The sequence below is a fragment of the Corvus moneduloides genome, chromosome 18 (genome assembly GCF_009650955.1).
Source record: "Corvus moneduloides isolate bCorMon1 chromosome 18, bCorMon1.pri, whole genome shotgun sequence".
Classification (NCBI taxonomy): Eukaryota; Metazoa; Chordata; class Aves; order Passeriformes; family Corvidae; genus Corvus; species Corvus moneduloides.
The window spans coordinates 3581436-3609216 of record NC_045493.1 but is presented as its reverse complement, the minus strand read 5'-3'; the positions used below and the strand labels follow the sequence as shown (position 1 = coordinate 3609216).

At 51.1% G+C, this 27781-nt stretch overlaps 3 protein-coding genes across 6 annotated transcripts in view; 2 read left to right on the top strand and 1 right to left on the bottom strand.

The window, feature by feature from the left end:
* The window catches only part of TAOK3 (TAO kinase 3), a 74888-nt gene extending 57418 nt beyond the window's left edge, over window positions 1-17470 (top strand). For 3 of the 4 annotated variants that reach the window (XM_032128409.1, XM_032128408.1, XM_032128407.1), the window contains 8 exons: window positions 1558-1692; window positions 9653-9889; window positions 10421-10549; window positions 11240-11443; window positions 13786-14025; window positions 15127-15339; window positions 15704-15886; window positions 15986-16147. In XM_032128409.1, coding sequence (XP_031984300.1) covers window positions 1558-1692; window positions 9653-9889; window positions 10421-10549; window positions 11240-11443; window positions 13786-14025; window positions 15127-15339; window positions 15704-15886; window positions 15986-16147 — 1503 coding nt within the window. Of the gene's footprint in view, window positions 1-1557; window positions 1693-9652; window positions 9890-10420; window positions 10550-11239; window positions 11444-13785; window positions 14026-15126; window positions 15340-15703; window positions 15887-15985 lie in introns of all 4 variants that reach the window. The other variant, XM_032128406.1, reaches the window with a different exon arrangement.
* Window positions 17471-18405: 935 nt separating this feature from the next.
* PEBP1 (phosphatidylethanolamine binding protein 1) lies at window positions 18406-20833 on the bottom strand. The gene is made up of 4 exons (XM_032128428.1): window positions 20633-20833; window positions 20193-20302; window positions 19479-19579; window positions 18406-19222 (listed from the first exon to the last, which is right to left on the bottom strand). The coding sequence occupies exons 1-4, from the start codon at window positions 20765-20767 to the stop codon at window positions 19005-19007; spliced, it is 564 nt and encodes a 187-aa protein (XP_031984319.1). The 5' UTR covers window positions 20768-20833; the 3' UTR covers window positions 18406-19004.
* A 556-nt stretch (window positions 20834-21389) lies between these two features.
* VSIG10 (V-set and immunoglobulin domain containing 10) lies at window positions 21390-27739 on the top strand. The gene is made up of 8 exons (XM_032128422.1): window positions 21390-21691; window positions 21903-22187; window positions 25035-25316; window positions 26085-26378; window positions 26500-26610; window positions 26800-26812; window positions 26927-27087; window positions 27186-27739. Exons 1-8 carry the CDS (start codon window positions 21607-21609, stop codon window positions 27251-27253), a joined length of 1299 nt encoding a protein of 432 aa, XP_031984313.1. The 5' UTR covers window positions 21390-21606; the 3' UTR covers window positions 27254-27739.
* The last annotated feature ends 42 nt before the right edge of the window (window positions 27740-27781 follow it).

The window sequence follows — 27781 nt, the reverse complement described above, 5'->3', positions numbered from 1 at the left end:
ACTGTGCAAAGGCAAGGGAAAGGTGAGCATGGAGTGGGAACAGTCAAAAGAAGGATAAGGAAAGGTTTTGGGGTTAAAGCTCTTTTAATCCATGTGGTGTTCAGCTCTTAATATCAGCATTTCTGCACCTAATTGGCTTTTGCTTGAACTTATTCCCAGAATCCTGTTGAAAGGGACTGAATGTGTGTGGGTCCAGGTGAGAAGCAGCTGGAAATTGAGGCCAGCAGAGAGGAAAACACGGTGTCTGTGGGGTGGGAAAGGAGCATGGGGATGACAGCAGTGTCCTGATGGAGACACCATGGTGGCTGGTTTCTCACTGTGGGGCTCTCTGACCTTCCTGGTGTCTGCTGGGGCATGGCAGGGTGGCAGAGCTGCTCCTGCTTATGGGGGCAGCTCTTCCCTTCAAGGGCTTTCTAGGCACTGACAGCCTTTATTTTGCACCCTTGAGAACTGGAAACTTGATTTAATTCAGGAAGAATCTCCGTCTTCGTTAGAGGTTTTAGGAGCTGGAGGTTGAGGATGGGAGTCATGACACTGTGGTGGGTGAAATGTGGCCCTGCAGAGCCAGTGCTGCCGGGCAGGAGCGGGGTGTGCCTGGTGTCCAAAGGCTGCTCCATCCCCAAGGTGTAGCCTGCAGGTGCGCTGACTTTTGGCAGTTGCCATTCCAAGTGGGAAAATCGCGGTGGTGTGGTTTTTTGCTGGCCTTTCTGAGGAGGGTTTCTCCTGGACCTTTGTTCCACTGCAGAATTTGCCCATGCCGTTTGGGAAAGGCACAGCTGGTCCTGGTGAAGCCTTGCCAGGGAGCAGGAGGGAAGCTGCACCGGGAACCATTTCTGCTAAAACCCGGGAGCTGTTGCTTTAACAAGGAAAAAAAAAAAAAAAAAAAAAAAAATCCTTTGTGGGCTGTGGAGAGAAAGTGCTAGAACTGTGCAGGATCATGACTGGAAAGCAGGATCCCTGAGTGGTCACGGAGGTTTTCCTGGTCCTCTCCAGCCTGCCGTGGATTTAGCCAGGATGCTCATCCCCCACAGCAGATAGCAAACAAGGGACAAAGAAACCCTATCGAGGACACACCGCTCGGCAAAGGGAATGAGGCAGGATGTTGCTCTGGTGTTAAAAGGGAACAGGATCTCCGTGGCTAGACATGGGAATCACGTTTTCACCAGGATCGCTGGGTTGCAGTGCTTGAACCCGACCTTCCCGAGGACTCCGATCACCCTGCTCCGCTTTCTGCTCCCGGCTCGCTTTTTTCTGGCACATATGTAATACTGGAGGTTTAAAAAAAAAAAAAAAAAAAGGGAGATTTAAAAAAAAAAAAAAAAAGGCAGCCCGATCCAGGGATTCGGAGGCATCCCGCTAGCGATCAGCTGACGCGCCGAGCCGAGCTGCAATGTGTTGCTTATTCATTTTGTACGGTGGGAGCTGCCGGGGCTAAGCAGAGAGCTGAACTATGCCTCTCCTACAGCCGCGCTTGTGCAGACAGAGGGGTGAGAGAGAGGCAGCCGCCGCGGGAAGAGCACAGCCGGACTTTCTCCTTGTTTTTATCCATTTCTGCAGGATCATGTATTTATAAGGGATGAGGTGGGCCACAGGGATCGCAGGCCTGAGGTGCGGCCTACCCAGTCAGTGCAGAATCAGGCCCTCCACTACCGGAACCGAGAGCGCTTTGCCACAATCAAATCAGCATCTTTGGTAAGAGCCCCCATCCCACCCCACCCCATCCCACCCCACTCCACAGCCCCTTGCTGCCATTGCCACCCATGCTGTTGGTGCTGTTGGCATAGCAACTGGATATTGCACTGAAAGAGATTTTACCTGTGTGTGTGTGTGTGTGAGAGAGAGAGAGAGAGATATGTTAATGTGAAATATGTTTAATTTCTCTGTGCTTTTCCACTGTGAGATAACCCACCTTCCTGTGTGAAGTTAATACCATCTCATTTCCCCCCGCTCCATTTCCCACCTGCCCCTTTTGTTAATATATTTATCTGCATGTGCATAAAGTATGTGTGAGATGTGTGAAAGCTGCTGAAACGCTGTGGAGATGCAGATGGGTTTGGGAACAATAAGATCGCTGCTGCCTGCCCTGAGCTGCTGCCTGGTTTTTTTTTTTCTTTTCATTCATTCATTTATTTCAAGCAACTGTACCGTGACTGCATTTTCCAGCCTGATCCTGGAAGGATTGCTGGGCTGTGATAAGGGAGAGAGAGGGAGAGGGCTTACAGCGGGCTGTGGGCTTACAAAGGGGAGGGGGATGGGATGAATCCATCAAGATTTGTACTATTGCAAATGTGATTGCTGAGGATGCCTTTGTAGTAGGGAAAGGGGTGTGTGCCAGAAGAGTTAGTTGTGTGCCACCTCCCCCACCCCGCATCCACCCGGGCTGGGAGCTGCCTTTTCCAGGGAAAGCAGTGAAAAATGGCCCTTCAGAGGTAAAATGAATGTCCTATTAAGTATTTCAGCCCGCTGGTATTAGAGGTCAGATGGACGGGGAGCATTAGAAAGTCCCCATGGTTTGGCCATGGCACTTGCTCAGTGCTATGACATCATCCTGGACCAACCCCGAAATTACACCAGCGAGCCCTCCCCTTCCCGCTTTCTCCTGCCTCCACCATCGGGGTTCTTCTTCCAGACCACCATTTCTGGATCCCCAGAATTGCTTCCCATTCCTGCATGCACAAGACACTGGGGGGGGGGAGGGGGTGTGTGGGTGTGTGTGTGTGTGTGTGTGTGACCACAGCTAAAGGTTGTGAGTGGAGGGAAGCAGCAGCAGCCATGCCAGCAGCCCAAATTTTTCTGTGTGATTGTTGCTGCTGCTGCTAAAATCTAAAATGATGCTGTGGCATCTGCCCAGATGCTTCCTGGGAGTATCTGAATCTCATCTTCTGCAGGTGTATTTCTGGGTGCCCATACCCTGAGTGCTCCCTAGGCTGGTGTCCCCTGTTCCCCACCAGTTTCAAGAGTGACCTAGAAATGTGTGTTAGAGGACTTCATGCAGCACACCTGACAGGGGCAGGATCCCTGCTCTCCTGGAGACCCTCTGCCCTGGGAATTTCTCCTTTTGGAGTGTGTTTGTTTGTACCCAGTGTAGTGCCAGCTCTTCTACTGCCTGCACTGAGCAGATAAAAGTAGGACCCAGTTAGGTTGGCTGGAGGGAAGAAATGATGAATGACTCATGTATCATACTCCAGACATACAATTTCATTGATAAATTGATATGTGTGATGAATATATTCATGTTCTTTTAGTCCCTGAGCAAAGCTGCTGTACTTTGTGTCCTGCCTTCAGCAGCAGAGCCCATAACTCCTGCCTTCCTTTGAAAGGTCACCCCTGGGCTACTTGGGTGGCTTGAAGGGATTGCACAGCCCCTTTGGGAGCTAATGGAAGTATGGGCTGTGAGGTATTCCCATATCCCTGAGCTCTGGGGAAGACAGCTGATATCCCAAGGTCACTCCTAAATTCCACGGCAGCCTTTGTGGGGCTGGGATTGTGTCTGCCTTAATTCCTTGCTCACTTGGATTTGCGGAATCTCTTTGCTGCAGTGACCAAGTGATGATAAAGATAAAATTAATTTTGAGTGGGGAAGATGGAAAGCTTTTTGGAGAACTTCCTTTTTTGGGGGGAGGTTCTGTGGAACATGCTCTGTTGTCCCTATCATACACACATATCCTCTTCCCAGTGTAGAGGGAAGTTCCCAACACACCACCTGAGCACTCTAGGAGGTGTTGGTGTGTCCTTACTTCTGAGGTTATGTGGTGAGGCAGAAGTGTCCCTGTGTTTGCCACAGAAATATTTCATTGTGATGAGCTTTCCCGTTAATAATCTTCCATTCCTGCCTCTTCATGTTCCAAAATGGAAATCTAGGGGGAAAAAATAAAAGTTTAAACTCCATTGCACAGAATCTGGGTGTCAGTGCTTGTGTTGGAGCACTTTTTATCACTGTCACCCAGTGCCTGGATGATGTCACTGGGGAGAAGTGCTGAATGCTGCTGCTCCTCTGGCCAAGGGAGAACTTCTTCCTGCTTCCTTGTCCAGTGTTTGTGAGGAGGGCAAGGTCAGTCATGGAGCTGATACAGGGAGAAACACCTAAACATGCCTGGAATTTTTAGTGTGAACCCAGAAATTCAAGCTTTATTCATTTCTCTGTGTTAGTTTACTCTTTCAACAGCAGCTGGAAAAGATTCTTCCTATGTGAATGGGTGCTCAAGATCCCACAGTGGTTAGAAACAAGCAAACCAGCAAGCTTTGATGGTTCCCTACATCCTGGCTGCTGCCCATTTCTCAGCAGCTTGGAAGCATCTTCCTGGGCACAGAAAGGTTGTGCAGTTGGGAGCATCAGGTGGCCTGTATTACAGAGAATCAAAAATGGGAGTTCTGGCCCCATAAATCAATAATATGGGATGATACCTGGATGCAAAAACTTCCTTTTATGAGATTTGCTGAAAACCACCCCCCAATATGAGATTGGGGCAGTGCTTTTAGAAGAAAAGCATCAAGCCTGGGGCTGGTCACTCCACAGCTGTTCCTGCTGGTGCAGTCCAGGATCTGGGGCCCTCAAGTCCTTGCTATTCTCCCATAGATCAGGATATTGCAGATGGAGGTAAGACTGGCATTCCTACAAGGAATCAAACGTACAAGTTGGATCTCTTTCCAAAAACAAGCTGAAGCAGTTTCAGGGAGTGCAGAGATCACAGAGGAACTTGTATTAGACAGCTGAACACTCCAGGTGACCCTGTGATTTTAAGAGATTCCTCTGCCCTGTTACTCTGCAAAAGCATCATGTGAATATGAAGGAAACTGGTCAGACCTCCAGAGAAAATAGTCAAATGAACTATCCACAAAGAAACAGGCTGTGGATATCCTTTTCCAGTCTTACAGTAGTGCTTTAATATTGCTGAGATTAAAGAAAATAATGAAAATGAGCAAATGTATGTAAGAAAGATGAAAGAGCTTAACTATTGTCATAATTCAATCAGCAGTTTTAGTAGTCATTTTTTTCCTGGACCACCTTTCTGTTTAATCAGTTTTGTGTGGTAACAGTAACCATCACTCACCTGGAACAGTGGTGGAAAATACCCTGCATATTTCTGCCGTTGGAGTAAAAGTTGCCATCTGAAATGGAGACCAGGCACCTACATCTCCATATTTCACAGATTATCAGTGATCCATAAATTAAAAGTTACAACCAGAAATCTCTTGAAGCTCAGCAAGGTGGTGTTTGAAAAGAAGGGCAGAGGGCGTGTTGATGAGACTACACCTCTCCACATTTTCAAGGGAAAGCTGTTTTTTGAATCTCTTCAGAGATGCATTGATCTGCACTTCTGGGTGTCTTTTTAGCTTGACCCCTTAGGTCCCCTCTGCCTCATGCATCTCCTTAACAGCTGCTTTTACAGTTTTCAAAGGCAATGATCGAGTAGTTAAAACTTCATAGAATGCCAGAATGGGTTGGGTTGGAAAGGATCTTAAAGCTCATCTCATTCTACCCCCTGCCATGGACGGGGACACCTTCCACTAGCCCAGGCTGCTCCAAGCCCTGTCCAACCTGTGCTTGGACACTTCCAGGGATCCAGGGGCAGCCACAGCTTGTCTGGGTACCCTGTGCCAGGGCCTCCCCACCCTCAGGGGAAAGGATTCATTCCTCACATCTGTGACATCTCATTTCATAGTAAGATCAGACAGTGAGGACTCTATCAAAGGCCTTGGTGTTCTCTTTGAAATCCAAATGCCAGTGAAAGAACTGTGTGATCTCATCTGGGGCCTGCAGAGCCAAGCGTATGTGTCCATGTGAGCAGGATTCCCTGGATGTGACCAAAAAAATGGCACCAGGGCAGCCTGGCTCCACAACCAGGTACCTTCACATGGAGCTGTTCCCTTGCACCCTCTTCTGCTGAAGCATTGATGCTTTATTCCAGAGGGTTGAGTTTCTGTCAATGGACTCATCTGGCTGCTGCCTTTGTAGACCTTTCTTCTAAAATTTTGGACTTGTTCTTTCTCATCTCCTCTTGCTCTGAGAAGCAGCTGGCAGGGTCTTGCTCAGAGCTCTGCTTCCTCCAGCATAGAGGAGCTCAGTATTTTGGTTATTGAGAAGTGAGAACTCCTTTCCTTTAGGAGAGGGTTCAGTATCTTGGATAAACAATGTAAAAGGGAACTCTAAACAGCTGCTGGTTTGGAGGAGAAGTTGTGAGCTTAACTTCCTTATGTAAAGCTAAAATCTTGGAGGGGTGAAAGAAAGTTTGGATTTTATGGCAAGTGAACTGCCTGTGGGAGTAGGTTGGAAAAGACATTTCTGTTCTCAGTTCTGTGTGTGCCAAAGATAGAGAGAGATAAGAAACTGAGAAAATGCATACCTTAATAAAAGCTGTTCTGTTTTATACAGGTTTTTTGTTCTCCTGATGACCTGATTGTTCTATGCTGCAGGGAGAGCTCCAGGAAACTGCAGCTTCCTGGTGTGAAGGATCCTGACATTTCCTGGTTATGTGGAGAACAGATTTTGTAGTTACCACCTTTTCTCCCATGATAATCTATGGGGTTATGTTTGTGGACTTCCTCCTGAGGGGCAGGTCCAATCTCTATTCTCTGTGACCAGGGACAGGACCCAGGGAATGGCTGGAGCTGTGTCAGGGAAGGGGTGGGATGGAGAGCAGGGAAAGGTTCTTCCCCCAGAGGCTGCTGGGCACTGCCCAGGCTCCCCAGGGAATGGGCACGGCCCCGAGGCTGCCAGAGCTCCAGGAGCGTTTGGACAGTGCTGCCAGGGGTGCCCAGGGTGGGGATGCTGGGGTATCTGTGCAGGGATAGGGGCTGGGCTCAATGATCCCTGTGGGGCCCTTCCCACTCAGGGTATTTTAAATAGTACATGGAGTTCCAAGTGTCTTTGTCTGAGAACACCAGAAAGGTGATTACTGGAACATCCCCAAATTTTTTTGTTAAAATGGTTGCTGGAGCTGCTCATTCATTAGGGGCTTAATCTTTAAGACCATAATCCTTTGTTCATTCATAGTCTGAAGGACTTCTCTGGTACTGAACTGGGCATGTTCAGTAACTAATGTTCATTTTTTCCACATTTTCTCATCCCTGAGATCACCATGTGCAGACTTTGTCTTCGAAGACAATCCTGAAGAGTGTTGGACTTGATTGGAGATTATGGTGATAAATGAAGTCTTTATCATGAGCTTGCTGGACACAGACTAAATCCACGAGATGTCCACCAAGACTGCTGCTCTCCTCTCTCATCTTTAGGATGAGACGCTACTTTTGTTTTCTTCTGACTTTTTAGTGTCTCATCTTCTGCTGTGACTGGAAGGCTTTATCAGCTAGGCTTGTAATTAGCAATTGCATCCTATTGTTAGGGATAAATATCCCAGATTTCATGGGAAATCTTTCCAAGATGGAGTTCTTATAATGATAAAGCTGAGCAAAATTGGAAATGGGATACAGAGGAGCAGGGGAAAAAAACAAGGGTAAAAGTTAATGAGTTTTGCTGTAAATAAAACAAGTGCACATTCTACGTCTCATTAGAGATCAGACCAAAGGAGACTGGCAAAGTTGCTGGAGGATCCTTAGATCCATTTTTTCTTAGGCTCTTGCTGTTTGCTTTGTTCTGCCAACATCTGGGAACAGAGTGTGCTGTGCAGAACATCCCATTGCTCACAAAAGGGCCAGGCCCCAAAAATAGCACATCCAGGAAGATCTTGTACTGCTGGTGGCTCCCAGGTCTCCATCTCTCTTCAAGTGCCTCACCAAGGCTGTTCTCTCCCAGCTGGATGTCACTTAGCATTGTCAGTGGCATGTGTGAAGTGTTGGGGGTCTGCCTGTCTTACCTGGCATCTGTCTCTTATCATTAACTTGGATTCTCAGAGGAATTTTCCTTACCTGGAAGCTTCTGGCAGGGATCTTATTCTTGCTGAACTTGACTGAAATGTGCAAGTTCCTACAAACACTTCCCAACTTCTTCCAAGTGTGGCTGTCCTTGCTACGCTTGGAAAAACCAAAAGCTTTTTGAACTGTAGCAGAACACAGAACACAGGGCTAACCCAGTGTTTGTTTCTGTGGTCATTCCTACAATCCCACATACTCCTGCTGGCTCCCTTAGATCTGTTTGGGTCTCAGGCATTTACAGGCTGCTCTGTTACACCAGTTGCTGAGGTGTGAGTACGTATTTAATCCAGCCAACTCCAAAATAACAACCTCGTAGTGGATACTCAGCCTCACTAAAGTGACTAGCCCGAGTATGACAGTGCTGTGGTCAGGATGGTTTTTCGGTTCCTTTGCAATCAGGTGCTTCCTTGGCTTTGGGAGGCTCTTCCTAAGTTCCTCTCCACACTCCTCCCAAGTGTTGGGAGTTATTTGAGCCAAGACAGGTGGCAGCACCTGCTGCCTGCCTTGGGTGACCTCAGTCAGGGTGTTAATCTGTTGATTTTGGAGCTCTGACTTGGTCGTGGCTTCCTGTCACCTCCCAGCCCTGGAACCAGCAAGTGCACTGGGATGGCTGCTCCCTAAAGCATCTGCTCTTCTGTTGAACCTGAACCTTTCCAGCTCTGAAGGTGCATCCCATCCTACATCTGAACTTTGAACATCTCCACAAAACTGCCTTCAAATGACAGCAGCTCTGTAGTAGGGGTCAGATTTTTGGGCTACTGTGGAGGAATCCATCAGGAAGGCTCTTTCAGGCTGCAGGAGGGACTCATAAAAGGGTTCATAAAGCTTCAGTGATCACCTTTAGAGGACTTAAGTGTGAAAGCAAAGGTCCCCTTGCACAGAATCAGGGGCTGCTGTTCCACACATGTACCAAGTTTTTGGTTCTCAGGTCATATAAATGATCAGCAGATCATCATAAGTGAAGTTCCTGAGACTGTCTTTAAAAAAATTGAAATCAGTCTTGGGCACTTTTCTTCTTTTGAAATGGAAGCATCACCATTTGCATTTTCTTCTGAACATTTTTGGCACAGCTTGTTGTTTTTTTTTTTTTTTCCTTCCTTTCACATGGATACACTTGGGCATGGCAATGAATGTGGAACTTGTGAGTTTGTTTCAGTTGAGCAGGTTTTAAAATCTGCTTAGACCATCTGATCAATCTTGTTAAGAGCACACAGTTCCAGAACAGCATTCACTTGTTAGAAAACTTTCAATTCTGAGAGGGAATGAGCTCAGTCTGCCATCATCTTGAATTTTAAGGGGAAATTTTGAAGGAGGATCCTCATAGCAGAAAATATATGTTGAGGGATTGAATTGGCATGGGGATGACTTGAGGAGGAAGGAAAGAACAGGTGGGTTGGGGGCGTTGTGGATGCATCTTGGGAGTCCATGTCACCCTGAGGATCTGAGTCCTGTGTCTGAAGAAGGGTGTCCATCAGCCACCTTTGTTTCCAGATCTCCTCCAGTGTGTCCTGGAGTGATAGGTAACCAGTCGCTTCCTTTATTTGTAACACATTTTCTGCTCTGTTACTGAAAACACATAAAAGTCTCAGGAAGAGGTGGGGGCTAAAAGTTAGGAGAGAGAGAGAAACCTTGTGCCTTTGTGAACTGAAACAGCAGCACCTGCGGCAGCTGATTCCTGAGAGCAGAGCAGGGCCTGGGTTATGGGTGAGCAGCCAGCACAGAGACAGCTTGTGTGGGAAGGAAGGCCATGGAGCACTTGTTGCCCTGTTCCTGACCGCAGGTTACAAGACAGATCCATGAGCATGAGCAGGAGAACGAGCTGCGGGAACAGATGTCAGGATATAAGCGGATGCGGCGCCAGCACCAGAAGCAGCTGATCGCCCTGGAGAACAAGTTGAAGGCTGAGATGGACGAGCACCGCCTCAAGCTGCAGAAGGAGGTGGAGACACATGCCAACAACTCGTCCATTGAGCTGGAGAAGCTGGCCAAGAAGCAAGTGGCTGTGATGGAGAAGGAGGTGAGTGCAGGGAGCTGTCCCTGAGGATCCGAGGGACAAGAGAATCCAGGTCTCCAAGGGGGGCTGTGGGAGTTGCTGCTCAAAGCCATAGTCTGAGGTGCACCTTGTGCTCCCTGTCCTTGGCCAGAGCTGCCTCAAGTCACCCTTCTGGATGTGGGCAGTCCATTGGCATCCACCAGTGCACAGCTGGGTAAAAGAGGCTGTGGGAGCTTTATCTCACAGCTAAGGAGGTGACAGAGCCATCAGTCTAAAAATCAGCACGTTGATCCCTATAGTGAACTAGTGGGGTTGTGCCCTCTGGGGTGGTTTTGGTGGGGAAATAAGCACAAGGAAGCCCTCAGATTTATGTGAGCATTTTCTGTGCAAGTAGCTTTCCTGTGGCTGAGTGCTCATGGCTTTGTCTAGCACAGTCACCAAAATGACTGACCAAAAATCACAACACTGATTTGTGCTGGGTTTTGCACCTGCTCACTCACCCTTTTTTTGGTTTGGTTTTTTTTTTTTTTTTTCCCCCTCCTCTCTACATTGCAGGCAAAGGCAGCTGCAGCAGATGAAAAGAAATTCCAGCAACAGATTTTGGCTCAGCAAAAGAAAGACCTGGCGACCTTTTTAGAAAGTCAGAAGAAACAATACAAGCTTTGCAAGGAAAAGATTAAAGAGGCAAGAAATTCTCATTTTCGGGGCTGAAGGGATGTGGAATGAACGCGAACCAGTCTTTTGTTTTGATAAACTTGGACCAGCCCAGGGGTTTAAGGGATCTTGTCAGGCTTGGAAGCAAATTTGGATTCTCAGCAAGTGAATTTCCAGAACAATTTGTGAGGGTGGCTACAGGTGCCTTCACAATTTGCTGTAGAGCAGAATCTTTGAAACCAAGGGTGATGAGGGAAAATGGGACTTCACAGAGAGTTCTTCTTCCCCTTTCTCCTCATCTGTTTTCTTTTTCTAAGTAATCAGAGCAGCCATTCAATGTCCCTTGACTAAAAGCCCTGTGATCACTTACATAAATTAGGAAGAGAAGTAACTTCATATGTAGCTTATCTGTACCAAAATGCATTACTTCAGTAGTGTCTCCACGACATTGCAAAAATAATTTGCTGTTAAGAAGGTAAAGGTGAGAAAATGATTATCAAGGAACTCAGTGGCCACTTTTCCTCCTACTCTTGGTGTGGGTCCTGGTACAGCTATAGGGGCAGCAGGGCTGGGCATGGCCAGGTGATAGGTCTGGTTCTGTTGGTTTTGTAGTAGGGTTTTGGTGTCCTTTCATGAACTGAATGGCAGAGGAGGAACCAGGAAGGTCCCCAAGTCCTGTGTCACTGTAGTGCTAAGGGAAGCCTTGTTCTGACCCTGCAGGAAATGAATGAGGACCACAGCACGCCCAAGAAAGAGAAGCAAGAAAGGATATCCAAACACAAAGAGAACCTGCAGCACACACAGGCTGAAGAGGAGGCCCAACTTCTCACCCAGCAGAGACTCTACTACGACAAAAACTGCCGTTTCTTCAAGAGAAAAACGATGATCAAGAGGCACGAGATGGAGCAGCAGAACATTCGGGAAGTATGGCACTCCTCACTTCCTCTCCCAGTGTTTCTTTAGCTGCTTTAGCTTTGTGTCTTGGCTGAAGTTAGGTCTTCATGTTTCTAGTTGCTAAATAGAACTGAGAAAAATGTAACAAAAAAGTTTTGGGAAGTGGTCTTCCATGCAGCTGTGGCTGCTTTGATCAGTTGAGGGATGGCATTGTTGACTGCAGACACAAACACCCTGTGGACCACCCCCTCTGGGCTTGCTGCTTCATCCCAGCTTCTGAAGTGTTGGATTTGGGGGATCCTGCCCCGGTTTGGGCTGTGGTGAGGGGCCAGGAAGAGCTGCGGGATGTGGATGTGGGTTGTCAAGGAGCAGCTTTTCACATCCTGCTTCCCCTCGTTGGTTTTTGCCCCTTGCCTCAGGGCTGCCTGTGGTCAAACACCACTTTGGAGAAAGAGTTTCCACTTGGAGATGTTTCTGTGGTCATCACTGTAGTATCTGAATTCTTGCTTGATGTTATTTTTGGATAAAGACTGGCAGATGAGAGGGTGTTTTAGTGAAAGCTGAGTGAGGAGTGGTCAAAAATTTCCAATTCTACTTGGCCTGCTACCCTCAGGTTTTCCAGCATATTTTGTACTTGTTCAGAGCTTTGCTGCCCTTGAGTCCAGATGTGGCTGGGGCTGCTCAGCTGCTTTGCTGAGATCCAGATATCTCAACCCCAGCACCCTGAAAACGATTGACTCCAAAAAATCAGATTTGAGCACCCTTATCACAGCATGTCAGCTCTGTGGCAGAGTTCAGTTACCTAGCATGGCATTTAACCAGGAACACACCTGACCTCCTGCATTTAAGCTCTTACGAGAGACCTAATTTTCAGAATGATCTGAGTTTTTATTTCCTGAAAATTATGTCCCTACTAACTCAAATGTTCCAGTACTAACTACTTGGATGACTGAAGTAAATAACACTTTCAAAATGTGTTTTCCATGATATTTTAACTAACCACAGAGGTTGTTTTTGTGCAAGCAGAAAGTGTTTGAGGGAAGTGGAGTGACTTTGTGTTCATGCTGTGTGTGATCTAAAATCAGGTGTGGAATGGGCTCAGGAGAAGCTGGCTGAGCTATCCTGGATGAAAGCACATGGGCCACAACTCCTGCCTGGTCAGTGTCCCACCTGCCTTTGTGCCAAGTGGGAAGTGATTTTGGCACACCAGTACATCTAATTTTTAATCTTGGCTGTCAGGGGTCAAGTCTTGCTTAAATCTAAACACATGCTACACCCTTATGGCCAAGAGGGCAGAGAGAAACTCTGGCCCCGTTTCCTTCCCCATCCTCTCAGCTCAAACCTGTCCCAGGTGTAGCAGCCACAAGGGCTGAAGTTTGCAGGTGCTCCTGTTGAGAGTTACAATAGCATTACCACGTGTGAGCAGCAGCTCAGAATAATTAACATTTTTTTGCTTCTCCTGCAGAAACTCGTTAGGCTGAGGCAGCACTGGGCTCTCCCTGTGCTGAGTGCAGCGTGGGGTGGGGCAGCCCTGCTGTGCCTGGCTGATCCAGCACAGAGCACAGCGGTGAGGCTGTAACCTTAGCCTGGATCTGGGATGCACCAGCACCATCTGTGCCGGGGTACAGCTGGAGTCAGCTCTCTGCTCGACAGGGTGTGGCTGACACCTGGAGACACAAATATTTGCAATAATTAGGGAGAGAACTGGTGTCTTCCCCTTCCTGGGCTTGTAGCTTAGAGAAGGTTATCCCGGACTGTGGACACCCTGTGCAGCACCTCTTGGTGAACGCTGCAAAACTCTGTGAGCCTCGGGCTCCAGCCTCATTTTAAAAACATGCTGCACCTTGGGCCAGATCCCACCTGGACAATTCATTTTCTCACCTGAGGTGGTGTTAGAGCCATTGACCTCTGCTATGGCCACTCTAGTGCAGGTGACTGGGGAGGAGCTCATTCCCAGTGCCTGTCAGGGGCACAGGGGAATTTAAACCAGACAGGAGCCCCCGATTCTGTCGGTCACTCCAGCCCTGAGCACCCTGGGATGTATTCACTGAAAGCTGCTGCGAGTTTCAGCGGGCACAGAGGGCTTGTGTGAGGTCCGAGTGCCACCTGCTGGGGACTCCTGGGGCCATCCCAGAGCTGCCAGAGGATAGATGGATGGATTGGAGGGATGGGTGGAGGCATGGATAGATGGATGGTCGGTCGGTCACTAGGTGGTCACTCTTAGCATCCCCATGGTGCTGCTGGGTTCGTGTTTTCCTGTGACTGGTGAAGTCCCTGGTGTTGTGTAGAGGAATGAGCAGGACCCTCGGCCTCGTGAACTCGACTCCTCCAGGCAGGGATTCCCCCTCCTCAGCTGTGTGTGTCTGGCGCAGGAGCTGAACAAGAAGCGGACGCAGAAGGAGATGGAGCATGCGATGCTGATCCGGCACGACGAGTCCACACGGGAGCTGGAGTACCGGCAGCTGCACACGCTGCAGAAGCTGCGCATGGACCTCATCCGGCTGCAGCACCAGACTGAGCTCGAGAACCAGCTGGAGTACAACAAGCGGCGGGAGCGGGAGCTGCACAGGAAGCATTTCATGGAGCTCCGGCAGCAACCAAAGAACCTGAAGGTGCTGCAAGCTTTCCTTCCTCCTCCTCTGGCCTGTGTCCTCCTGTCCATGTCTCTTCCATGCAGCACCGTGCTGTGGGACCACTGCTCTCCACACCCTATGCTCTCCCTTGCATCCCCTCCCTTTGCACAGAGCAGCTCTGGATAAGGGAAGTTGTGGGCTGGGGTAGCCCAGAGATCACAGAGAGTTTTTAAAGTGCTGTGCTAATTGAGGTTGTTGGGAAAAATAGTCCAGTCCTAAGCAAAGTGGTACAGAACGTGTTTCTGATGAGCCGTGTGTTGTTCAGGCCCTTGCTGGTGTCAGCTTGGAATGATGAGGAGTTGGGTGCTGCTTTCAGCACCAGAGAGAAGACAGAGCACAGGGGTGTGCTGAGCTCTGTGCACTGCCCCAGTGTTGTTACAGACCCCTGAGCTGCTCTCTGCAGGAGAAGCCTGTTCCTCCTCCCAGTGTCAGCGAATCACGGAATATCCTGAGTGGGAAGGGCCCCACAAGGATCATCGAGTCTGAATCCTGGCCCTGCACAGACACCCTGGCAATCCCACCCTGTGCCTGAGAGCATTGTCCAAATGCTCCTGGAGCTCTGGCAGCCTCGGGCCGTGCCCATTCTTCCCCTTCTGGGGGGAAGAACCTTTCCCTGATCTCCAGCCTCAACCTCCCTGACACAGCTCCAGCCATTCTCTGGAGTTCTGTCCCTGGTCATCAGAGAGAAGGCACATTGCTGTCACTCTGTCACACCGTCACTAGTTCTCAGATCTATAGCCTCCACATAGTGCAATGTTGAGGTGGGAAGGAAATGGAAGGGGAATGATGCTGTGAAAAAGCAAATACGTTTTGGGAGGCAGGCGATGGGCTGGGTGATCTGCAGGAAGCAGGGGCAGAGGGTAGAAGTGCCCTGGGCTGAGGAGGGCAGAGAGTGGGTCGTCTTCCTGGCCAGGCTGCAGCAGGGCCTGAGCTGATGCTGCTGGTTCATCCCTGTGGGAAGCACATGAAGGGGAGCACAGGGGAGCTGTGGTTCCCAGCACCCCCCACCCATGTGGACATACCACAACCTCTCCATTCCCAAAGCCCTTCACGCTCTTCATGTCATTCCTTCCTTGGCAGGCTATGGAAATGCAGATCAAAAAGCAGTTCCAGGACACATGCAAAGTGCAAACTAAGCAGTACAAAGCACTGAAGAATCACCAGCTGGAAGTAACTCCAAAGAGTGAGCACAAGACAATTCTGAAGAGCCTGAAGGACGAGCAGACGCGGAAGCTCGCCATCCTGGCTGAGCAGTACGAGCAGAGCATCAACGAGATGATGGCCTCGCAGGCGGTACGTGCAGGGGGCTCAGGGGGCTCTGGGGCCTGGCAGCACCCTGGGAGGGGTGCTTCTCCCGCCATTGAATTACAAAAACTGTTTAACTAACACATCAGGTGGCACTTTGCCTCTTGTAGTAAGTGTCCTGCGGAACATGCATCCTTCCCCTGCTTCCCTCACGTGCTGGGGTTTAGAATTGGATCTTCTGAGGCTCTGCCTCAGTGTGAGCAGAGAAGCTGCTGTTCATGAAGCCCTTCCTGCCTTCTCCCTCTGCCACCAACACCAGCGGCTTTGGGAAGAAAGAGTGGTGTGTCACTTGTGTCAGAGCAGAGGAATTCCCAGCGGGGGTTTGAGTGTTGTTTTCCCGATGCTCTCACAGCTCCGGCTGGATGAGGCCCAGGAAGCAGAATGCCAAGCCCTGAGACTGCAGCTCCAGCAGGAGATGGAGCTGCTCAATGCGTACCAGAGCAAAATTAAGATGCAGACAGAAGCACAGCATGAAAGGGAACTCCAAAAGCTGGAGCAACGGGTGTCGCTGCGCAGGGCACACCTGGAACAGAAGGTACGTTCCAGAGGGGATTTTGGGGATACCTAGAGTTGGGCTGGGACACGGAGCAGGGGTGGAGCTTCGCTGGGAGGCTGCTGACTGTGCTCGTTTCAGATCGAAGAGGAGCTCGCCGCTCTCCAGAAGGAACGCAGCGAGAGGATCAAGTTTCTGTTGGAAAGGCAGGAGCGAGAGATTGAGACGTTTGACATGGAGAGCTTGCGGATGGGCTTTGGGAATTTGGTCACATTAGAATATCCCAAGGAGGACTATAGATGAGGCTAAATTTCTTTGCCATTTAAAAAAAAACCAACACAAAAAGCAAACAAAGTAAGGATAAAACTTGCAAACCCAACATTCCCCATGTTGACGGGCGTGCTCTCTCTCTTTCTGTCTCTCTTACTGACATCGTGTCGGACCAGTGCCTGTATATTCTTACTCCATCAGGGGCCCCTTTCCCCCGTCACGTCCCGGTGCAGGACAGCTCCTGGCAGTCTTTTTCATAGTATGTCACAGTATTGATGTCTCTGTGCAATGATTAAAAATGTTTCAGTGAAAACTTTGGAGACAATTTTAATGGAGAAAAAAAAAAACCATAAAAAAAAAACAACCCAAGTGGATGTATGTTGCTTTTGAGCAATCACTCATTTTACCACCAATCAATGAAAGTACAAGCAAAAAAATATTAATAATTAAAAGATATCTACGATCCCAGGGGGAGAGAGACTGAATCCGCAGCCTTACCTTAACTAGCTGCTGCATAATTTTATTTTATTTTTATTTTTTTGGTATTTATTCATCAGGAATAATTAAATAATAAAAAAAATTTTATTAAAGATTGAAAAAAATTTGATACATTTTACAGAAAAAAAACCTTAAATCGTGCTGTACATATCAGTGGTGACATATTATTACTTTTTTGGGGGTGGGGAGGGGCGGGGCAATGACGTGGTGATTTTTAGGAGAACCATGCCGGGGGCAGCAGGGACGAGCCCTGGCCTCTAGGCATATTCTTGATTGTATCATAAATCATTTTCTGCTGTCGCAGAGAATGTGAATACACTTAAATGAGCCCACAGGATCCCAGTAGCACAAATTGGGCTTTGTCAAATCGTGTATTTTGTGTATAGAAGGAATTTAAGGAGAGCTTTTACTTATTTTCATATTGTATTTTAACTGTTTCTCTGATCAAAAATTTTTTTACTTCTTTCCCCCGCTCCTGTCCCGCTCCAGCCACCCCCCACTCTCCAGTTCCGTTCCAGAGCTCAACACTGTCTGTTAGATCATCCCAGCCCTTTTCAGTTTTTCTTTTATTTGTTTTTTGGGGGTTTTTTTTTGTTCCTCCCCCAAGTCCACCCCCAACCCCATGATCTTGGACATAAATATTGCATTATTCACACTTTCAAACTGTGTATTTTCTTACAATAAAAAGAGGAAAAAAAAAAGGCTTTACTTCTTTTGCATGCACTTTAAAAAAAAACAACAAAAAAAAAGGACAAAAAAACCAACAAAACAACAAAAACATTTTTCAGGTTCCAGGGAAGAGCATGAATAACTGTCAGAGCTTTTAATTATATTTGTAAATAAAAGTGTTCATCACAATGCCTGGCTGTGTCATTGCGGGAGGGGTGGCTCGTGGCCCAGCACCAGGTGCAAGATGGGGACAGGACATATTCCCAGGTGTCCCATTCCCCAGGTGTCCCTCAGCCTCAGGGCCCGGTTCCAGAGCTGGTTTCCTGACAGTGGAGGTTTTTAGGGTAATGAATTTTTTATTTTGTTCATGTCTTCCTCCCAGCCCAAGCAGTCCCAGGATGGATCAGCCTCGTGAGCAGTGCTCCAGCCTTAACTCTGGTGGGCCTTGGTCTGGAGTAGCTGGGGATGTTTTCCTGGAAAACCATTGATCCTGTTGAAATGTTTTAATGGCTGGGCTGAAGAACTGCCCCAGGGCAGCATGATCCACCTTTCTGAGTTATGGAATCCCCAGTTTTTACATGGCTGCTGCTGATTCCTGTTTGTTGGACCATTGTCATGGCAGAGCTTTGATACAGCAGCTTGAAAAAAAGGGGGAAGGCTCTTGATTCCATAAAGTTGAATTGCATTGGCTTCACCTTTTTTACATTTTTATAGCCATCAGGCTTGATCAAAGGCTCATTTCTGCTCTAAGCACGTAGGAGACACCCCCAGGCCTGACTGCAAAGCTGCTGCAGGAGCAGGAAGCACCTGGGACCTGCAGCTAGGCTGGGAAGTGGCTTCAGGTCAGTACTGCTGGGGTGTCAGATCTGCTGTGGCAATGTGGGGGCTCCTGTGGAAGGAAGGAGCTTCCACAGATCTGGCAGTGCGGGAAGATCCCTTGGAAAGGAACTAAACGCTGGACATGATAGCTCTGAGCTGTGTCCCTCCAGCATCAGTGTGTCCCATGAATGGGGAGCCCTGGGCACAGCGTCCAGCCTTGTCCCCAGAGGACAGGAACCCCACACCACCACACTGCTCCCTGAGCATTGCCCTCATCCCCCAAGAAGACAACCAAGCACACCAAGTTCCTTGGGAAGCTTTTAATTGCACTGTGAGCAAACAGCAGGTCACCACAGGACTGAACAAAAAAGTAGTCTCAGCTTTGAGTGGCAGCAGAGAACAGAAGGAAGTTCTCCAGGCCAGCCCCTGCCTCCCCCTCGAGCTGCACCTTCACTGCTGTAGTGAGGCACTGGTCAGATGTAGTACAGGGAAAATAAAAAAAAAAAAAAAAAAAAGGGGAGGAAGTTTCCCTTAGACTGCACTCTCCTCTCCTGGAAAAGGGAGTCTCCACAGGCAGCATCCACCCCAAAGTGGTTCTGTACCCACAGCCCTGCCACCTCAAGCCATCCCAAGACAGCAGAGACTCCCTGAATTGACACTAATTCACAAAGGCTTTTGCTTCCCTTAAGCAGGTCAGTTTTCTAGGGACACCCATCAGCAGCTCTCTAGCTAGGATACCACAGGCATCAGCGCAGGCCGGGACACAGGGACACAGAGCAGGGACAGCGACAGGGTGACATTTCCAGCGGCCAGAGTGGGACAGTTGGGTTCAACTCATTAACGAAATGGAACTACAGTGCTGTGCCCCACCCATGGGTGCTGCAGTGCCCCACAGGCCCCGGCCCTACTTCCCCGAGAGCTGCTCGTAGAGCTTGGGCACGTAGTCATCCCACTCGGCCTGGTAGCAGGTGCCCGCCACTGGCGCCCCCAGCCCATACTTGCTGCGGAAGGCGGCCACCTTGAACTTGCCACGCTTGTCCCCAGAGCGGTTGGACAGGACGGGCTCGTTGCAGGACAGCTGCTGGGGCTGCTCGTAGACCAGCCACACGTAGCGGTGCAGACCTGCACAGAGGGACAGAGGCAGGTGCTGAGGTGACCCCTGGAGATGGCTAAGGATGATGGAGATTAAGGCAGCTTAGCAAGGATGCACTAGATAGGCTTGATCCCTGCTTGTGCTGGCTGTGGCTACGTGCAGCCCGCAGCAATCCTGCACAGATCGTTTCCACAGGCAGTTTCCTGCAGGTTTCCCCCCCACACACCCTTCTGCACTGGGTGGTGATCCATGTAGCACCACAGGGGAACTGCTGCAGGCACCAACCTGTTCCCTTGGGAGGCCCAGAGCCAACATAATCCGACATCACGGTCCCACTGCCCACATTGTTGCCTTTCATGTTGGTCACCAAGAAGTGATGCCACTCCCTGAAAGGAGAGGGCAAAGAATAATCAGACTGGCAGAACCCCAGGCAAAATCCTTTGTCACTCCAAGCTGCTGCTTTTCCATGAGGCTGTCAGCACAGGGCAAACAAACAGCTGCCACTCCTGGTTTGCCAAACCCAAAGAGCATCAGTCCCAGAGCAGGTACTGCTTCGCTGGGATGCACAGCCTGCCAAAACCAGCTCCATGTGGCTGCAGAAAACCCACAGCCTGACCTCTGAGAGTGGGTATTCCACACACTGCTGAGGCTGACTTGGGGAAAGTGAGCTGGTCCCAGATTTACAATTCTGCCACCAGCAAAGACCTAATTCCAATTCACGTGATTCCAATATCCATGTGATAAATTAGAGCAAGTAATAAATGCTGTGCTGCTCCAACTACAACAGACCTTTAAACACCCCTGGGGAAGACAGCTGCTCCTCTTCAAGCTATCCCTGGCTCAAGGAGTAATGCAAGGACACAGTTTCTGTGCCAAGCCACAGCCCCACAGCTGCACCTCAGGCAGAGCACAGTCCCACCTCCTCCTAAGCCTCTGCTCAGCCCAAGAGGGATGCTCCATTTTCCCCAGGCAAGACGCGGAGCTGCCCAGCCCCATTACCTGAACTTTGGGTCCTTCCGACTGGGCGCATCAGGGTCTGTGAGAACCAGGGTGTAAAGCTTCTGGGGATCGCAGCCGTCCCACTCGATGCTGATGGGGCGATGCTGGACCTGCAAGGATGACCACGTTAGCACTGGCCCCGCTGCCAGCGCCAACCACCTGCCCTGCACACAGGGCCAGCATGACCTGCGCTGGCAGCGACACCCGAGGGGTTCCAGGCCATTCGTGCCAGCTCCCCCTGGCTGTGAGAGCCACGGGCCTTCTCTCCCGCGGCACGGCCGCCCCCGTACCAAGGCCGGCCCCAAAGCTCAGCCCCTCTCTCTCCCGCCGCACCCGGCGAAGCTCCGGCGGCGGCTGCCGGAGCGACCGCACAAGAGGCCCGACCGCATCCCGCCATTTTGCCGCGCCAACCCCCGCGCGCGGGGCCGGGCGCTGCTCACCTGAGTGGGCGTGAGCACCTTGCCCAGCTCGTCGATCTCCACGGAGCCATACTTGACCCGCAGTGGGTGCGCCGGCTTCTGCTCCACCTCGGCGAGGCTCAGCGGCCCGTCCCACTTCGCCAGGTCCACCGGCATAGCGACGTTTGCGGCAGCTACGGCAGCTACGACAGCTACGACAGCGGCGGCGGCGGCTCCGCGCTGCCCGCCCCCCGCGCCCATTGGCGGAGGCGCCGCCTCGCTCCTCTCCCATTGGTGGAGACGCACCTCTGGCCGCCCTCGAGCCAGCTTTAGGGCGCCCCCAGGCGGGGCCGGCCGAGCTGCGGTTACCTGGGGCAGTACTGTCGCCCCTGCCGCTAATTAGGTTAATTAATAATTAATGTTCCAGGGCCCAGTTGGGAAGCCCTGTGTGTCTCAGAGCTCTGCTTCACGCACGCTTTGATGCTTCCAAGCTGCCATGTGTAAGGTATCCTGGAGAAACCCGTGGATAGTTGCGTGGTTACGGCCCATGCTGTGGGGTTATACGGAGGAATAACCGTTTATCTCCGCTCTCCGCGCTCCGCTGCTTGTGGGGTGTCTCTAAGTAGGTAGATTGCAGTAGCTCTCTGGACGCGGGGGTCGCTGACCGCTCAAGGAACACCACTCCGGGAACACCGCTCTCTTTGGTTTAAACGCTGCCCGTCCATGGGCGGTACCGGGCGGCAGCGCCGGCCCCGCTCTGCTGGGGCCGCCCCACGTGGCGGGGGGGAGTGAGGTGACCCCAAGATGGCGGGCGGGGTTGGGGGTCTCAAGATGGCCACTGTCCAAAATGGCGCCCCTGAGGCGGCGGGGCCCGATCGGCGACCCCATCACGGGCCCCTCCCGGGCTCTAGCGGGCGGGTCCCCCCAGCCGGGCACGCCCGCCCTTCCCTGGCCTCTCGCCGGGGCGGCGGCCGGGCAGTACCACCTCCGCGGCGCTCTGGCAGCGGTACACAGCCATGCAGCTCCCCGGCGGGATGCCGCCGGCCCGGTTCTTCCTCGCCCTTTGTGTCTGGAGGCTGGTGCCGCGCCGGGAGGCCGCAGGTAGCGCGGGCTGAGGGGAGGGGAGTAGGGAACTGTGTCCCTTTTTCCTGATTCTGGTCTTCGCTGGTTGTTTTTAGTCGCCTCAGAGGTCCCTCAGCAGTCCCCTAACAAGCACCCCTATTTGACACAACTAAAATATCCAGGTCTTTGCTGGCAGAAGGCAGCTTTGCCCATTTCCTACATCCTTAACGCCATCCCTTCTCTTTTCCAGGAACAGATGAAGTGGTCTTTGGGCAGGTGGGAGGAAGCATCCTCCTTTTATGCCGCAACGTGTCCAAAGAAGCTACCGAGGTGGTCTGGTTCCAAGGGGATCCGCACTCCTTTCCACCTCTCTTCTCCTCGAGGGTCTCCTTCCCCCCGGACGTCCGCTTCTCCCTGGTGGACAACAGCTCCCTGAGCATCACAGAGCTGCGTGTGCAGGACGAGGGCAACTATACCTGCAGGGAAGTGCTGAACAAGACGGACCATGAGCACAGGGTGCAGCTCCTGGTGGCCAGTAAGTCATTCCCGCAGCTGAGCTTCCTCCCCTTGGCCTTCCACATCCCCAAATTCATCTGGCACTGGTGGAAATATAATATTAAAAAAGTGCAAGGGTGGCTTTATCATGCAAAAATCTCTCTCACATCTGCTCACAAGCACCAAAATGTGGTCCAAAATGGCTTGTCACAGATCTGGCATGTGCAGGGGAAATGCCAGCTCTTAAGTCCTCACTGTGTCTCTTCTTCATTGCTGGTGATAAACGAGTTTTTGGGCACATCTTCCATTCCCAGTAGCTATTCCAGGGGGCCCCTTTGCCTCAGAATCTGGCTGACTTGAGCCTTCATAAACCTTGGGGTGGGGGCTGCTGCTCGCTGTCTGCTTTTCGTTGTTTGGGATAGATGTGCTGTGTCATGCCTTGGTGCCATCCTTTCAGTGGGAGAACGGAGAGGGTCCCCAGCTGAGGAGTCGTACAGTGCAACCTTCTGATAATGACGGAAGCATGAAATTCCTCAGGTTTTATGTGGGAGCAGTGTCCTGAGAGCGTGCCTGTTATCAGCACAGGCCAGTTCTTCCAGCCCTATTGTATCTTCTGGTGCCCTCTCCCCTTTCTATCTCTGTTTCCTTCATTCATTCCCTTAGAAATGCTCAGAGCACAGGTGGAAGTTCGGGCTGGAAAGCGCTTAAGCTGGTTAGTTCCCTCCTGCTTCTGCCAGGGCACCATTATTTTGCCCTGATGCCTCATGTATTCCATGGGAGCAGCCCCCTCCAGATTAGCAAGGAGCACAGGTCCTGTGCCTGGTGCCACTCTTGGGCCCTTCAGGATTGAGAAGAGAGAAACATCCACTGCTTTTCCCATTTTGACCCTCTGTACTCCCTTGGCCCTTTCCTCTTTTGCCGCTCTTCCCATGTGTGAGAGCTGTTTGCCTTCAGGGTGTTCCTTCCTTTTACCTGTGTGTAAACATTGCACCTGTTTTGTACAGATTAACCTCTTGAAAGTTTACAGGAATAAAAATTCCCTTCCTGCAGCAAGGAACGTGCAGATGGGCTGTGCAAGGATTGAACCCCGGGCAGCTGCAGGGAATAAATATGTAGGCACTGGGCTTAGGAGTGGGGAGCCCCAAATCTGGAGCACTGGGGCAGAACACTTGGGAGAAAAACATATTTTTGGGGTGCCAAGTGTTGGTGCTGCACTCTGAACTTCATTTATTAGCCTGGAATTAATTGTGTGAACTAATTTCCAAATATGACAAAGGTGATGTGGGCATGCCCTTTGATAGATAAGAGAGATTTCTGGAGGTGCTTTAGGTCAGCAGGAGAAGCATCAGCAGAAGTTAGAAGTTTAACCTCTAACCTGTAGCAGGGCCCTGTTTTTTCACAATCCATGTTGGTGGAACATCTTATCCTGGGCTGGAGCAAATTTTGGACACAGACTTGGCACTGCTGTGAAAGAGCCTCGCAGAATCTGTAGAGGCTTTGTGTGGGAATTACCAGCTGACAGTCTTCAACCTGTCCCATGGGTGGTACCAAAAAGTTCTCTTTTTGTTTAAAACTGCACTTTGAAAACACCACAAGCAGTACAGTAAACATTCTAGTGACAGGACAAAGGTGCAGCCCTGCCTTATTGGGCTGTGATTCTGTGTTTGTTTTGGATGGGAAGCACCTGTGAAGGAGACGTGCAGTTCCACACCTCCCAGGGATTCCTTGGCGCATTTGTGTGTGGGTTGATACAAGCACTGTTGGCTCTTCTGTGGGTCAAACCACAACAGGTCCTTTTTGCTGGTGTTTTGTGAGGTTTTAAGGTTTGGGAGGGTGGAGATTTTTAGGCTTTTGGTTTGGTAACTTTGTGGGAGCAGATCTCTTGTTTAGACAGAGTTGTGCTGGGAGAGCCTGGGAGTTCAGGGTGCAAAGCTGATGGCTTCAGGAGGCTGTTCCTGAGGTCAGCACAGAAAGTGCAGCTCTGGCTGGACATCCTGGAAGGGCTGTGTCCACCTGGACATCCTGGAAGGGCTGTGCCCCACTGATGTGGGGCAGTTTCTGCTGGTTCAGGCTGACAGGATGCCATATTAAGCACAGCCAGGGTTTGGGATCAGTTTGATCGTCCCCAGAGCTGGGACACAGAGAGTGTTTGCAGGGACTTTCTTTGCCAGAGCTGGGTGGTTTCAAAGATCACCCGAGGCGTGTGTACAGTTCCTGGAGAGCCAAGCCCCAGGAAGGTGCATTCTTGCAGCTCACACAAGGGTTTGCCGTGATGTTTGTTTTATTAATTCAAGTCATTTCAAAGTCCCCTGAATAAATGCTCCCCAAAATAAGCCTCAGACATCCCTCTGACTCCTCTGGTGTGGGGCTTGCTTTGGTTTGATCTCTTGGTGGGGTCTTGTTCAGCACTGGATTAGGCACACATAGGGGCACGGTATGTTAATTCTGGATCAGAGTCCAGAATTCCTCTGGCTGTTAAACCATCACATGTGTGGATCTGTTGTGCTGGAAGTAGCAGCTGGGAGAGAGCCAGGACTGTGCCTTGTTCTCAAGTGGTGATTCCATGTCCCTCCGTGGTACCTGTGGCATGGGGACCAAGGCAGTGGGATTTCATTCTCCTGCTGCATTTTTAGGTGTTTATCTCATTTCCATTGGATAAAACTGTGGCAATATTTTTTTCCCTCCCTCAAGGCTTGGCTGTGGGGGCTGTGACAGCCCTTCACAGTCCCTGCTGGCTGTCACTTAGAGCTGCGCATGCCTGGGGTTGCGGGATGCAGCTCAGGGAGCAAGACTTGCAGGGAAACAGGAAAGATTTTTCAAGGGGAATGATGACAAATGAATTCCAGCCCTGGCAGTGTTTCTGACCACATGCTGTCCTTGCTGCTAGATCCACCACAGGCAACGCCGAAGTGCTGGGCTGAGACCTCCTCATCAGGGCTGATGCTGCAGCTGTTCTGCAGCTGGCCCGGGGGGTACCCCCACCCCACCCTGCACTGGAGAGAAGAGGGGCAGGATCTGGAGAACTCCAGCTGGGTCATCAGCTCCACCAGCTCCTCGGACACCCACGTGGAGACGCTGAACAGCTCCCACCTCTCCCACCGAAAAGTCTTCAAGTGTGTGGGTAGCCACGTGGTGAAGCAGGAGCAGCCTGCCTGCACTGTGGAGATAAGTGAGTGGATTTGCTGCCTCATTAACTGTTAATGAAGCTGCTGAAAGTGGGGCAGGTGGGTACCCCGGTCATTCCCTGCTCTCCAGAGCACTGAGGTGGTCAGGGAAGCCAAGAGGCAGCATGGCAGGGCACACGTGCAGCCCAAGGCACAGATGTCCTGCAGCTGAGATCCATCACGGCAGGGTTGCAGGTGAGCTGTGTTTTGGGCCCATCTTCAGGGGCCGACAACTTTCACCACAGCAGTGTTTTCTCCTGTGGAAAGCTTCCACACACCTGCATGAAAGCGAGAGGTGGTTTGGGGACTGTGGGCAGCTTGAGATGGAAGTTTGGTAGGGTTGGGTGTAAGGGTTGTGTGTGCCCTTCAGGCATCTCAGGGATCTGAGCGGTTTATGAAAACCTGGGCTGTATTTATCCTCCAAGGATTGTCAGGGCTTCTTCACAAGAGCTCTGCTGACCCCAAGGAAAATAATACCTGGGCTGCTCTTCTCCTGTCTGCCATTTACCTGCTGGCTACCTCAGACCACTTTTCCCCAGGGATATCAAGACAGGTGTCAGAAGGGGCTGAGCACCATGAAAGCTGCTCAGGTCACTCCTTGGGAGGCTCTTGAGTGAGCTAAATGCTAAACCCACAGTGCTCAACTCACAGACGCCTGCCTGCCTCCCTTCTGTTAATGATTATTTATCAGCCAGAAGCTTGATTGCTTGTTATGTTAATTGCCTCCATTCCCTCCTTGACTTCTGTTTTTGTTTTCGCCTGGGGCTGTTCAGAACTCCCTTCCCTGGAATCTGAGCCCCCCCAGACCTGCTTTGTGGGTGACAATGTGACCCTGACATGCCGGGTGACCGAGAGCACTCCGGCGGCTCGGCTCAGCTGGCTCCGGGACATCACCCAACCCGAGGTGGAGATCCAGCCTGGGGGGAGGTTCCTCATCGCCCAGGAGGGCAGCGTGTCCCGGCTCACCATCCAGAACTGCTCCCAGGGCACCGATGGCGGCTGCTACATCTGCAAGGCCCAGAACCCCGTGGGGCTCAGGGAGCTCTTCATCTGCCTCACGGTGAAGCGTAAGTGGGGCTGTGGCAGGAGGCCTTGGGGGCACAGCACACCCGCTCTTTGGCTTGCACTGAGAATTCCTCATCCATCTGTGTCCCGGTGACAAGCTCCTCCTGTGTCCCCTCTCCGCAGAGCCAGTGAACATCGTTGGCGTCGTGGGTGCTGTGGTGGTCCTGTCCCTCCTGGCTGTTCTCACCGTCACCGGGGTTGTGTTGTACTACAATCCCCTCCTGTGCCTAAGAGGTAGGGATTGGTTCCTCCTTCCTGGGGGTTTATCCCTAACCTGCTTGTCCCTCCCAGTGCTGGAGTCAGTCAGGGTTGCCTGTGACCATGTGGGGGAGGCAGACGTGGAGGCAGGATTGGCAGGGATTGTCCAGTGGCACTGCCAGGGGGGCAGTTTCTAACACTGTCTCTCTCTTCTCTCCCATTCAGGTGCTGCATTCAGGTGAGTGTTGACATTCCTCAGCCCAGTCCCTCATGGCATCACTACTCTGCATTCCTGTAGGGCAGGGAACAGGCTCCCCTCAGCCTTTCATCCAGTTTGTTCTGCTGTTCCCAGGAATGCAGACTCGGGGGATGTCTTAGTGCTGGTGGACTCTGAAGACGACGAGGAGGGGAAGGGGTCCAAGGAGGCCCTGAGCAGCTACACTGAGCACGAGGCCATGGCGCTGGTCAGTGGGAGCAGGGCCCAGGCTGCTGACCTGAGCCACCTCACGGAAGGTGAGGAGCCGCCTGCTCCCTGCTGAGCTTTGAGTCTTCCCAGAGGAATTCCTCATGGCTGGCGTAGCTGAGATGCTGCTGCTCTGTGCCCTTTGTAGGTGACGATGACGAGATCCATGGCACGCTCTCCCCACAGGAAGGGAGAGAAGAAACACGAGGCCCATAGCTTCTGTCCCTCCTTGGGGAAGCACACAGAGCTCCCGCTGGAATCCAGCATCAAGCAGGCCGTCCTTGTATGTGGCTGAGCACAGGCTGTCAGTGTCCTGTGCCAGGACACTTCAGGCAGAGCCATCCCACCTCTCTCCACCTGCCGTTCCACAGTTTCACTCCATCCTTCCCCAGCCATGTTTCTCCATTCCTTTTCTCCTCTTCCATTTCCCATCTTGTTTTGGGTGTCCTTAAAGCAAGGTGACTCCCAGCGCAGGCAGAGCATGGGAACACCCACTCACTTCAATGCCTGTGACAGACTCAAATTCACGTGTGGGATTCTGGCTCAGTCTCCATGAGCAGCTCTGGGATGGAGAAAGTCACCATGGGGCTGCAGTGGTCCTGGGGTGAGGGAAGAAACAAGGGGTGTGCAGGCAGGACATGGGTGACACTGACTCTGGGGAGGCTGAATTGTTTTTATTATAAATATTTCCTCTATTCCTTCTGTGGTGTTGCTCTGTGTCCAAGCCAGGAGTTAATCTGTTCC

Excerpts from the sequence above, each read along its gene's own strand:
- PEBP1 (XM_032128428.1), bottom strand. The coding sequence starts at position 20,767 with ATGCCGGTGGACCTGGCGAAGTGGGACGGGCCGCTGAGCCTCGCCGAG. Across the intron at positions 19,580-20,192 it reads CGGAAGGACCCAAAGTTCAG|GGAGTGGCATCACTTCTTGG; the intron begins GTAATGGGGCTG and ends CTCTCCTTTCAG. Across the intron at positions 19,223-19,478 it reads TGGGCCTCCCAAGGGAACAG|GTCTGCACCGCTACGTGTGG; the intron begins GTTGGTGCCTGC and ends CCCTCTGTGCAG.
- VSIG10 (XM_032128422.1), top strand. The coding sequence starts at position 21,607 with ATGCAGCTCCCCGGCGGGATGCCGCCGGCCCGGTTCTTCCTCGCCCTT. Across the intron at positions 25,317-26,084 it reads TGCCTGCACTGTGGAGATAA|AACTCCCTTCCCTGGAATCT; the intron begins GTGAGTGGATTT and ends GGGGCTGTTCAG. Across the intron at positions 27,088-27,185 it reads CCTGAGCCACCTCACGGAAG|GTGACGATGACGAGATCCAT; the intron begins GTGAGGAGCCGC and ends TGCCCTTTGTAG.